The sequence below is a fragment of the Chroicocephalus ridibundus genome, chromosome 1 (genome assembly GCF_963924245.1).
Source record: "Chroicocephalus ridibundus chromosome 1, bChrRid1.1, whole genome shotgun sequence".
In the NCBI taxonomy this organism is placed as follows: Eukaryota; Metazoa; Chordata; class Aves; order Charadriiformes; family Laridae; genus Chroicocephalus; species Chroicocephalus ridibundus.
In genome coordinates this window covers 167875191-167887876 of record NC_086284.1, presented here as the reverse complement: position 1 = coordinate 167887876, position 12686 = coordinate 167875191, and the positions used below count along the sequence as shown (strand labels likewise).

General features: G+C 42.7%; 3 protein-coding genes across 4 annotated transcripts in view; 1 reads left to right on the top strand and 2 right to left on the bottom strand.

Annotated features, from left to right (window-relative positions):
* UTP20 (UTP20 small subunit processome component) overlaps positions 1–1353 on the top strand; it is a 66141-nt gene extending 64788 nt beyond the window's left edge. The window contains exons 61-62 of the mRNA XM_063322698.1: positions 430–575; positions 957–1353. Of these exons, the coding sequence (XP_063178768.1) occupies positions 430–575; positions 957–1112 (302 nt within the window). The 3' untranslated portion in view covers positions 1113–1353. The remainder of the gene's footprint in view (positions 1–429; positions 576–956) is intronic.
* A 474-nt stretch (positions 1354–1827) lies between these two features.
* Positions 1828–8082, bottom strand: ARL1 (ADP ribosylation factor like GTPase 1). The gene is made up of 6 exons (XM_063322699.1): positions 7928–8082; positions 5747–5884; positions 4303–4384; positions 3216–3327; positions 2397–2575; positions 1828–2207 (listed from the first exon to the last, which is right to left on the bottom strand). Exons 1-6 carry the CDS (start codon positions 7929–7931, stop codon positions 2177–2179), a joined length of 546 nt encoding a protein of 181 aa, XP_063178769.1. The 5' UTR covers positions 7932–8082; the 3' UTR covers positions 1828–2176.
* Positions 8083–9349: 1267 nt separating this feature from the next.
* Positions 9350–12686, bottom strand: part of NUP205 (nucleoporin 205) — a 67610-nt gene continuing 64273 nt past the window's right edge. For both annotated transcript variants that reach the window (XM_063322697.1, XM_063322696.1), the window contains exons 41-43: positions 12067–12195; positions 10938–11011; positions 9350–9712 (exon numbers count right to left, since the gene is read on the bottom strand). In XM_063322697.1, the coding sequence (XP_063178767.1) occupies positions 9560–9712; positions 10938–11011; positions 12067–12195 (356 nt within the window). In that variant the 3' untranslated portion in view covers positions 9350–9559. The remainder of the gene's footprint in view (positions 9713–10937; positions 11012–12066; positions 12196–12686) is intronic.

Sequence of the window (12686 nt, the reverse complement as noted above, 5' to 3'; positions counted from 1 at the left end):
GTAATTAATATATTATAACTAACTAGTGATTCTAACCATTAAGCCAGCCCTTACTGTGCCTACTGGACAGAGATGTTGACAAGGCTGGAATCATCTCTATTTCCAACAAAGCCTATTCAAGAAGAGCCCTGGTGGCATTATACAGTCTCTGGGATGCCATCATCCTTCTGAAAAAAACTTTTGCCTCTCAGAAGCATTTTGTTTGTTTGTTTGTTTGCCTGTGCGAAGTGGCAGTTGTGGTCCTCTGGGAAAGCTGGTGAAGAACCAGCAGATTTCACAAGCACCTTTGCTCTGGTCTCTACAGTCCATTGGGTGAGATGTATCGGTACGGTCACCCTTTAGTATAGAAAGGGGAATCCTTATTAGGCTCGTGGCTTTCATTCCATATGCTGAAAAGATTAAGCAAGCTAATTTTGTTTGTTTTATTAGATCCAACACTGAAGAACCTTTCCCAAGAAATCATAGAACTGCTCAAGAAGTTAGTTGGCCTGGAGGCTTTTTCGCTTGCCTTTTCTTCTGTGCAGAAACAGGCCAATCAGAAAAGAGCGATGAGGAAAAAGCAGAGGGCTTTGCAGGTAAGATTCTGCCTTCTCTTCTGGGAGAAAGAAATAGGGTTTCTCTAAAGGCTTCAGACCTGACCGGGAAGGTGAGCGTGAGGTAGAACTTCATCCAGAATTGGGACGGTTTCATTGTTTCATTTCTGAACCTTCACAAGAAGCTGTTTAAGATCAGCCTCTCGGGCAGGTTCTTGGGCAGCGAGGATGCTGTGCTTTCCCACGGACCTGAAGAGCGGGTGGGAAACCTGGGCAGAGCAGCCAGAATTCCAGTGGTTTTGAGGAGCATAAGAAAACCTGGGTGTTGCCTCACCAGTCACCACTTTCTTAGGAGGTACCTGATATCGATAGGGACAGTTGTTAGTTGTAACTAAACAAACAAATGTATTGTTGTTTCACTAGACTGTAGCAAACCCTGACATTGCTGCAAGGAGGAAGCTGAAGAGACATAAGAATAAAGCGGAAACCAGGAAGAGGAAAATAGAATTCCTGCGCCCTGGCTACAAGGCCAAGAGACCTCGAAGTCACGCACTGAAAGATTTAGCAATGGTGGAATGAAAAGGCTTTTCCTTCCCAGAGGATTAATTTATAAAAAGTAATTTCAAGCTAAAGAGCTAATTACTGTTTAAAAAAAAAAAGTATTTACATATTTTAATTGTATTTATTAGTATTTTTTCATGTCCTCTTTTTCATCTAGGATCTTAAATAAAAGCTTTTGCATTTTGTTCCAAACCTGTATATTTTACCAGAGCATGTACAGTTGAATGGACAACAACCATGATTTTTTATATTAAATTTTACTTCATTTTTAAAAGATGGGTTATGTCTGTTCATGCCTGTGAACATCCTAGCTCCGGGAGAAAAAACAATCTGCCTCTCGCCTTTGATTTATGTTTCAGTTTCTGCAGCTAGACTGAGCAACTTAATTGTCCTTTCTGGCTCAGCTGAGAGTATGGGAACAGCAGCTCGTGAAGGTGGAAGTTAAATTTAAATTACAGCCCTGGACCATCAGGGCGGTAGGTGGCTGTTGAAGACATTTATTTTCCTTTCAGAAAACCAATGCTCTGTTAACAGCTCGAGGCAGAGTATTTAGCTCTGCTGCCGTACCTCCTTCTGACAGCCTATCTACACTGAAGGATTCTGAAGTAAAACAACATCATCTTAAGGAAACCTCTTCAAATGTTCAGCTGTGCGGCTGTTGTAAACCGGCAGCACTTGGACTTGTTTCTGTAAGCAAGCAGCCTCCAGCCAGCAACACACCCATGAGTACAGCTGACAGTTCCAGATTTTATTAGTGTTTTAATTACATGACTATAGTAGCCACTCAAACTTAAAACCACCACCGGAGGGGGGGACAACACCAAAAAAAACCTTTGCCAGCCAGTAAGACTTTCATACAAATTAACATAAGTACATCCTTCAAACAGAAAGAAAGAAGTGGAATATCGTAATGTACACAGACATTGACTTCGTTCAGTTTAACAATTCAAGAGAGGCATCCACGTTACAGGACTCGAACTCAAATCTGTCCTATTTACAAGCATTTGTGGCCTGGAAATACTTGACTGCAGAAGAGGGATGTTGGATGGAGCCGAAACGTCTTTGCAGTGGTCAGCTGTGTATCACTGCCTGCTCTTCAACGCCTCCACCAACCTAGGAAAAAGGTTCAAGTCAGTTTACTGAAAAGTCATTTCAATTCCGTTGCGACGCTTTCAGGAGAAAGCTGCTCTTTCTTCCAACATGGACTCTTTGTCTATTATGCCAGACTTTCCACAGATCCAGTCTTCAAAACGCTAAAAGCTCTTTTTCTAATGAAGCTAGCGTAATTAGAGTGTTACTCACCATTCCATTGCTTCATCAAGCCCGGTGCCTTTAGTTGCAGAGGTTTTGAATATCTGCCACTTTCGGTCCTTCAAAGCTGGTAAGCCAAGTGCATTTGCCATTTCTGTGGGAGTCATGGCCTGTTCCATGTCCTGCTTATTTGCAAACACCACCAAAATGGCTTTCTTCAATTCTTCTTCCTAAAATAAAGGGAAATTGTGCAAGTTGTTGCAGAGACTTCCACTGAATTTATTTAAGCAGTAAACCCATAGAATGAAAAGAAACTTCAGCAACTCTCACAATTTTCAGTTTGCTGATATTTAGTCTTTAGAAAGAATGGTATTTACTTTCAATTCCAGTTGCTCCCAATATATCACCACAGGGGAACAATTTCAAACGTGGCAGGTTATGTCTTTTACATTATAAAACAAGCTGGTACTTGGATTTAACAAGACATATTGAAAAGCTTGCAGGAATTTTGGGACAAAAAAAAAAAAAAAAGACATTTTGCTCAACTCATCTTCTTAATTGTATTACCCTGTTCTACATGTGTTCTTCAGCTTCAAAACATAGTAGGATACTAATTACTGTTCATCCTTCAGCTCCTGATTTTGCCACTACTGAAGTACTGAGCAGCTCGACAGATAAATTTTCATGTGACCAAAAGGCTACATGTAACTAACTTACCGCAGAGACAATGCTGCAGAAAACTGCGGAACTGTAAAGCATCTGCATCCTATTTAGCGCTCTTCAGTCAGAAATTTCACATTTGCTCCAAAAAAAGGTCTTAATTTCTCAATTTCTGTTCTACTGATACAATCATCATCCTTGTTTTCTTACCTCTAGCATAGCAACGAGCTCTGATTTTGAAGTGCCAATTCGATCGCGGTCACAGCTGTCCACCACGTAAATGACCGCATCTGTATTTGAATAGTAACACCGCCAATATGGCCTGCAGAAGAAAGGTAAGTTCCAGTCATATAATTTGCACTTTTTTGCAGTGCTTTTTAGCCAGATAATGAAAAGCAGATTAGCCAGAGGAAGTTAAAACTGTCTCTGGGGTGAAAGGCCCCAGGAAGCAAGTAGAAGATATCTTTAAGAGGCTACAAAAAGGAACAAACAGTACAAATACTCTCAATAGCAGAAAAAAAAAAAAAAAGAGCAGAACAGGGACAGGACAGAAGTGCTGGGGACAGATTTATTTGGGAATCGGCCTGCAGGACACCAGGTCCATAACAGAGGGACAGGGAAGCAAAGAAAGTTTAAACACACAAGGTTCTGCCAAAAATAATCATTATAGTCACCAAAGAAGGATAAACAGGGAGACCTTAAATAACTAATTCATACGGGCAAGTAATTAAGAGGGATCAAAACAAACCACATTTTTGCGAATTATCTTACTGAAACTAAAAAGGGAAGGAACCTGCACCTTACTCAGTAATTGCGCTGCACCTTACTACCTACCATTCAAAATGGAATCACAAAAAGATCATACAGCGATATTGAAGAGATCACTTCAATTAGGCATATAATGACTCACTACAAAACTTGTAAAGCTCGCTAAAAAAAAATAAATTACTGTCTATACCTAAATTCAACTTCCTAACTTTGTATGCATAAGAACATTTGAATATCTTTGGGGGTTTACAGTACTTACTTCCCTCTTTCTCAGAATACTACACAATTGCCTACTACACAAGTAAACTCGTTTTTCAAAGCAAAACTGTATAAAAGTGAAAACATGTGCTTGTTTCTTTCCAGTGTTTTACTAACCGAATTCTGTCAGATGAAAGCGCTCTCCTGACAATGGGCTGTTTTTAAAACTTGTAAGAACGGATTTTCAGAAGTGCCAACTATGAGAATTCCAAGAACTTAGCACTTCATAGAGAAATTTAATTATATCTTTTGATTTTAAGAGATCTATTACCTTATGCTTGTCTGTCCTCCCAAGTCCCAAACTTGAAATTTCAGATTCTTGTATGTCACTGTCTCAACATTGAAGCCAATGGCTGAAACAAAGTTAAACAATTTCACTGTTGGTGATTTTTCTTTATTTTTCTGAAGAACATTACAGCACTTAGTTTAAAATTTTCAGGCCTGAAAATTCTCAGTAGCTACATAATGAAGTTCATGCCCTTTGTGAAGTTACACCCAGCAAGCATTTACGGCTCATAATAATGCGGTAATTTTTTTTCTCTGAACGATAAAACCATATTGTAAACTTATGGTAGAGATTTGTAACAAATGCTAAGGTTGTTAAAAATTAGCAGAAGCGTGCCTGAAATCACCAAAAGAAACAGAGCAAGGGTTAAAGGAATGGCCTGTTTTGATAACCAAGTACACGACCGACAGCAATAAAACACTGAGGAATGTGTCCTTTGTGTCAACACCAGATCTGCGCGCCTGCAAGACCACAGCAGAACCAACTTCTCAGCAGAAGACTTGACACTGTGGTACCTGGAAGACGGTGACATCACACATGTCATTTCGTTTCCTGCCAGCCCAGAGAAACAGGACACGGGAGTGAATGATGGATGCAGACTGCCTAAAATTTATGAAGGCTGAAATAAGCAAAAACTGAGGGCGAAAGGATTATGGCACAGTAAACTGCTGGCCAAAGTCAGTTTATCGTGGCCATTCAGGAGGAACCCAAGAGACAACGATGGTGACTCAAAAGCCAAGCGTCTCATGCCCTTCACGTTACAAAGAGTGATCCAAGCCAGACCACTTTGGCACACACATCTGGGTGTTTGTAACAGGTGGGTATGGCTGCATGAGTACTGAGACAACTGGTGAAATCTGTTACATTTTTTTAAATAAGCATCATCTCCTTCCATGAGATCTCGCAGTGAGTTTTGTTACACTTTCTACATAAACCATTATAATTTCTTCTTCTCTGTGTTAAATAGAAGTGTTTACACAACAAACTGAAGAACCTTGTCAAAAAAAAAGACATTAAATAGGTATGATTCACTGACACCATCCCATGTAAAATTTTTTTGGTACAATAATAATGATCTCTAGAACACGTTACAGCTATATTTGGAGACAAAACACTTATACAGTCAACAGTTAACCATTTCCTGAACATTTACCTATCAAGAAAAGCCTACAAAATCATGGTGACAATCTTAAGGTCAAATACTTTTTACATTCAGCAGGGCAGCACAGAAATACTCCTTTATGTAGTATTTCTACAGCACACTGTAATACTGTTACACAAGAAAGTTCTTAAATACAACAGTGCAAGGCTCCCACAAAGTAAAGTCCTTTTTTTTATGAAGGCAGTATGTAATGAGTTCAGCTGACAAGGCTTACGTGTTAGGGCTATAGGCAAATCAGCTGTTTTCACTAAGGGACTGATCACTTACTCGGAATGGTGGTAACAACTTCTCCAACTTGTAGCCTGTAGAGAATGGTTGTTTTTCCTGCTCCGTCCAGTCCCAGGATGAGAATCCTCATCTCCCGCGTTCCAAACAAACTGGAAAAGATGGTGGAGAAAAAGCCCCCTGCGGAACGCAGAACAGGAAGACGTTTCAGAGTCAGCGAGCAATAACGGAGGACATGGAGAGGGCAGACAGACTGACCTCATTTCTTACTGAGCAGCAATATGTTTCTTTTCGCCAATTGTCAACCAGACACCTGTGTGCTGAACCACATCATGTTTTCCTGGTTTTATGCTGCTATTTTATGGTATCTTAACCAAGCAAAATCACGTTGCAGCAGCAGCCTCAAGCTTCCTCCTTGTGGTTAGGATTTTTTTTCCCTTTTCTCTCATTTGCCAAAAATCTTAGACAACTTCTTTTTCGTTTGTATCCGACTCTATCTTTTCAATGCAAGAGACTATACAAGCATACACTGAAGCACTAAAGAATTCTTTCTGATGTTTATGGTCTCCCAAAGGACCATCCACTTCTTTTTTCTTTAAGTATAAATCAGTAGGTAAGTGTTAAATCATAGTCCATTACGAAGTATGAAGCTGCACTAAATTAAGTACATTAATGCTACATAGAAGTCTAGGAGTCTGATTTTAAATGCACTATTTGTTTTTCTTTTTTCCAAAACTGGCTTTCCCCAACATCTCCCTTATTCTTTAAATGCATGTAAGAGTACGTGTGGCTGAGCTAATATCTACTTTGTGCCTATTAGATGTTTAAGTGTAGAAACAACACTAATGTTCTAAGCCAGTAACAATGACATTTTTCCCAATTATTTTTGTAAGAAATATAGCTAATGGTAAATAATAATTTTGTAAATCCACCTAAACCCTGTAAAAGGCAACAAAACACCAAACAAGCTAGAATCACTTTTGATAAATACATCAGAGAGGAGACAAATTAGAGGTTTGCAACCCAAATATTACTGAAAGAGGTTTTGATAAAAAATTATTCCCTGCTTTTGCCTTTCTAGGCATGTGTGATGCCTTTCCAGGGAAAGGAGGGGGCAGTGAGCTGCATGCTTATGCATAAGAAGGAATTCAAACTGATAACAGGTTGCTTTACTTCTTCTAAGCCCATCCCACCCCAGAAGCCCTGCACACTACAGACCTGGAAAACAAAGAGAAGGTGTAAGGGACCATCTGTTGCCAGTTTGCATAGTGCTGCGCGAGGCACTGTTTACTGTGAGATAAGCAAATAACCTTAACAGAACCGAGCTGCAAAAGGTATTTCAGTAACTCATGTTGCCCAGAGAAGTTGTGGATGCCCCGTCCCCGGAACTGTTCAAGGCCAGGCTGGATGGGGCTTTGAGCAGCCTGGTCTAGTGGGAGGTGTCCCTGCCCATGGCAGGGGGGTTGGAACTAGATGATCTTTAAGGTCCCTTCCAACCCAAACCATTCGATGAGTCTATGGACTCTGCTTATGGCCAAACACCTCTCGTCCCCTCTTTTTATATTACGGTATGCTTTTCCCACACCAAAAGTGCTCAAATACCATCTGTAATAGGACAGACGTAGGTTAATCACTTAACCCCTAGATTCAGGGCCTCTTTCTATTCCCTCTGCTTTACCTACTATTCTACAAAACCTCTTTTCGTAATTAATTCCTTATTAGCAACCCATTACACAACTGAATCACAGCTTAATTTAGACGAGTCTCAGGAGTACAAAGCCATTACGATCTCCGACCAAAGGCAGGCTCCTGCCGCGCTTGCTCACACCATTCGCCATCGCACAGGAACAACGAGCCGCTGGAAACGCTGCCTTCAGCCGCCGCACCCGCAACCCCCCCAGGCGGCCCGCACCGCCGCCGGGCACCGGGCCGGCCGGGCCCGCTCCGCCTTTCGAGCCCCGGCTGCAGGCAGGCGGGCACCAACCGCTCCCTCCTGCAACCGCACCAGGCCCGGCCCGGAGCTCAGCGCCCCGCCGCCGGCGGGAGGCGACTCTCTCCCCTCACCCTGCCTCGTTCCCCACCGATCCGGCCCGGTCCCCCCGCTGCCGCCTTCCCTCTCACGTCTCCACAGGCCGCCGGGAGCCGCAGCCCCTGGCGCCGGGGCCCGTAGCCGCCTCCCGCCAGCCCCGGCCGCCTCCCCCGTCTCTGCCGCCCGCTCCTCACCCATGTCGAGCCTCTACGCCACGCCGCGCCGCGGGCACCCGCTCCCGTCCCGCCCCGCTCCGCTGCGCCGGCCCTGCCGCCGCCGAGGCTCCACGTCAAAAGCGGAGAGTAAAGGAGGCGCTTCCTCCCTCCCTCCCCGCCCCCGCTCCCTCAGCGGCATCCGCCGTTTCGACACGCGAGGCGAAGGGAAGGGCTGAGCGGGGATGGGAGGGGGTTCCCTCGCCCTCCCCGCGCGGATACACCCGGGCGGGCGAGGAGAAACGGAGGGAATGAGTTAAATTAAAAAAAAAAAAATCATAAAAAAACGAGCCGGCGCGAAAACGTGACGAATCTGCGGCGGCGGAAGCGCGAGGCTGAGGGGAGGGAGGGGCGGGGCGGGGCACGGAGCGTCAGCGGGGGAAGTCACGGCGGAAACACGTCACCGCCCTCCCGCGCCGCCGCCGCCCGTCAGGGGAGCGGTGGTTTCCTAAGGCGCGGTGAATGCCCGTGCGGCGGCAGAAGGGCGAGGTGACCGCCTGGTACGCAACGAGGGGCTCTGCACGTCGCTTCCTGGCTCTCCCTGAGGTGGCGGAGGAACAGGCGGCAGCCCGGCGAGAGCCAACAGGGTCCCAACTGCGAAAACCATTAACACCTATCGCTAATAAGCGCCGTCTGACAGCTGGGCTGTCATCACCCCTGCGCAACAGATGATGTAATTCACATAACTGGCTTGTGCAGGTGAATAAGTACGAAATTGCAAAAAATCTCGGGGGAGACAGAATTTACAAGGCAGGCATGGGGCTTTAAGATCAGACTGTAATAAAAGAGAAACGCAACAGAGCTCGTGGCCATAACGAGGGGTTACAGTATTGTCTGGGTTTTTTTTTGGTGGTATATGTTTAAGAGACAAGGAGATAAGAGTATCTCTTATGAGAACAGTCTGTAACTCCAGAACCAACCTAGCCCTCAGGCACCTTGGCTTCCTCCTCCTGTGTTTATACTGCTTTATACTCCTCTTCCAGCAAGAGCAGCACAAGACTTTACTGCCCCAAGCCATAAGAACCGAACCTAGGGCAGTCAACCTTCCATGACTTTCCCCATATTTTTTTTCTCCTTACCTAGACTTGGCCGAAGAGAAGCAGCTTGTGCTTCTATAGGCTGGAGAAGAGGGAGCAGAAACAAGCGCTTCCCAGAGCAAAATCATCACCTTTCCTACAGAATCCACACCAGAGGGAGCACAGTCTGCAAGTGCGAAAACTTGAAGCCCCTGTTTTCGTTAAACTTGTGCGTGAAGCAAGAACAGCATAAATAGACACAGATAATGTAGTTTTCTCTGAAAGCATCCATAAATGTAATACCATCACAGCTGCAGAACTTCCTTAGTTTCCTTTATGTCCTCCCACTGGAATTCTTTCTTGCTTGAAATTTTACGTTAATCATAACTCAGTTAAAAACAATCCTTTATTTTTTGTGTCAAGTTGGGAGCAGTAGGAAAGAATACACAAAACTGATCCACAGGGATAAGAAAACAAAAAAGTAACAAAATATTTTTGACGTTATTTAGAAAATGTATGATGTATAAAATCCAATGATCCAGAAGACCTGCCCTGTAGTACATCGCTTCAAGGGGCAAGCAACGCGTATCAGAGTCTTTTAGGTCCTTGATATCCTTAGGAGACCACGGATGCGTCTGACAAGAGCTTGAATAAAGGTGTATCGTGACCGAACCTTAGAATATAACCCTTCAATGTCCAGAAGCTTCTTCTGCAGAGATTCACCAAAACTGTTCGTGGCTTCAGTCTGAAGCTGAGAAACAGAGATTTGTTGGAGTCATCAATACAAAATCGTCTCTTTCTGGAACATCTGCTTACCTATCATCAACTACCTGTCAACCCTTTACCGTGATTTATTCTCTAAACCACTTTCAAAAGTATGTTTTTTCTGACTCCCCTAAATAAGTACTATTTGCATTCTTCCCTTATGTTTTTCTCTAAATTATATAACGGATAGCCTTTCTATAGAAGTTTTTGGGTGACTCGGAGCATTTACAGATTATCCAAAATCCTAAAACTTTATAACCTCTCCAAGTTTTAGGAATTAAATTCCTGTTTTAGGAACTAAACGGTCTTATCAGCTTCTTCAGTTTAGTCATACAAACACTTCTTCCAATTAAAGTTTTCCTGGTCCTTTAAGGACTGTTCACAAGTTAAAGAGTCCATGTGCATAGACAACATTTTTTCATTAATACATATGTAAACAACCCCTGAAAAAAAATAATTACATTCTAAGTATTTTAGGAAGATGTTACTGTATATTTTACTGTTGAACAAATGAAATAGAAGACAGATGCCTCATCACAAAAAACACACACACAACCATTCTTATAATTCTAGATCTTATAAAGGTGGTTTTTAAGCACGGGGGGGGTTTCTGCCCATAAATGAAATGTCAGTGGGATTTGTTAATAAATGTAATTTTTTTTTTCTGCCACCTCTGCAACAAATGTACACAAACAATTAAATCACTATATAAGCAGAAATCACTTCTTTGCTAGTATTCACATTTTACGGTCTCCTCAGTTTCTGTTATCCTTTTCTATCTCATTTCTCCACAGCCTGGCTCCAACTGACCTCTAGCAAACAGCTACAGGATCACAGAAAATCGGGAATCCTGATACCACAAGTCTTTCAAGGATAAGTGATGTTTTCAGAAAGCTATTATTAAAAATACATACCGTTTGACTGGTTTACAAAAGAAAAAGAATGATTTTTTATTTTTTAAGTCTACCTCATTTTTCATTTAACTCTGTATATTAAGCCTTGAAAATACGTGTGCAGCAGCACAACTGCTACCTGCTTCATAATGCTTTTAAAAAAATGTTGCAACGTTTCATTAATCCGAAATTAAGTTCCATCCTGTTGGTATCACCCACAGGTTGTTTAGAGGTGGGAAAACTACAGTCAGACTGCTCTCAATAGCTGTTTGGTAATCAAGCGTGTTCCGTATTTTTCAGGAGACTGTGAGATCTCACCTGTTCTATATCATGCTGGCTCACTCGATTCAGTCCAATACTGAAATCCAAGTTGGGGTCGGAACCAAAGGAATCTGGTGATAGAAAATGAGACACTAAAATTATGTTGGCTGCTCAACACTATCTTCTCCACATCAAGTTATAAAATGAGTATAAAAAGCAGTGTTTCAAATTGGTCAATAAACTCGTGCATTAGAAATGACACTAATTTTTTGACTTAACGTATTTCCTCCAAATCATTAAAGTAAGAGCCATAAATAACATAGCACTTTAAGCAAAAAGCTCCTCCCCAGATCACTTCTCCCTTTCTGACTTCCTTCCATTTCTAATGTGTTGGGTTCTTTTTTAAAACCAAAATTCAAACAAACTTAAAATCTTCTGGTGAATCAATGGTGCCTACAATTCTGAAAATACATTCAAAATCACCAGTCTTCATTTTAGTTCCTAATTTCATCTTAGATCATTAAATTACTTAGGCCCAGTACCCACTGGGCCATCTCCCAGTACAAACTGGATCCCCCTGCTCCCTCCCAGTATAAACTGGATCTTTTGGCCTTCTCTCAGTACAAACTGAGCCCTGTCCTGGTACAAACTGGATTCCCTGGCCTCACCTCAGTACAGACTGGCCTGCGTCCCAGTACAAACTGCATCCCCTTGGCCCCCTCCCAGTACAGACGGGGCCCCATCCCAGTACAAACTGGCAGCTGTAGCCCAGAGCCCCTGAGCCTGAGGACCGCAGGGAGTGTGCTGATGCTTGGTTTAGTGTTAGGCAGTCCTGCAAGGACCAGGGAGTTGGACTCAGTGGTCCTTATGGGTCCCTTCCAACTCAAAATCTCCTGTAATTATTATATGTGAAAATATTTTAATATAAGTTTTATATAGCTAATATAAAATTAGTTCATTTTACTTTTCTTTGGAGGTTATGTGTAATAGAAAAAAAAGCCAAAAGTCTATGACTCAACAATACTTGTATTGCCAGTTCTCCAGAGGAAAATCCAAAGGTGTGTCCGAATCCAAATAAAACCTCTTTTATTAAATATAACTGGCAAAATATTAACAGCAGCAAATCAATTTTAAAGTTAACCATCAGAAGTTATTCAAAGGCACTTTGATGTTTGAGAAATTTTACCTTGCAGCCTTCCTTTCTTAAATGAAGACCTGGAGGACAGCAGCGGGTCTTGGGAGTCAGCAGGTGTGCAATGCAGTAGATAGTGTTCCAGATGACGCCAAAGAATGAAGAGACACGTTTCTATAATATCTGTAGACACGTGTAAGTGAAGGAGTCTAATTTTGTTGTCTTTGGATTGTACATTTACTACATGAGCATATTTACACACTTTGAAGCAGCTGAAGATGTTAGCTCAACCATCTGCCACCTCCTCCAGCAGAAGCTTCTCACCCCCCACTGCTATGGGCTGGTAATGGATCGCTTGCACTCTCCTTACCTGCTTCAGTGCAGTGCTGGCTACTCACCCTGGAGAGGCTTTAAACCAACACACTGCACCAGAGCAGAGTACGAGCGCTCACGCGACTTGTAATGATAGCTCAGTTGCAGAGACAGTGAATTAAAGCCGAGGTTATAAAGCCGTGGATGGCAGTACCACCTTAAGTTACAACAGGTAAGTCTGCAAGAGCACATCTTTCCCAAAGTGGGTTTCAGAGGAAAATTCTGATCCACTACAGACAATTATTTTGTGTGCGACTAGATATTTCCATAGAATTACTGGTGTTTATGAGATTAGGTTTATG

Coding starts and splice junctions, on each gene's coding strand:
- ARL1 (XM_063322699.1), bottom strand. Junction 4,385..5,746: donor AGTTGTTACCACCATTCCGA/GTAAGTGATCAG, acceptor ACTTTGTTTCAG/CCATTGGCTTCAATGTTGAG. Junction 3,328..4,302: donor GGAGGACAGACAAGCATAAG/GTAATAGATCTC, acceptor TTTCTTCTGCAG/GCCATATTGGCGGTGTTACT.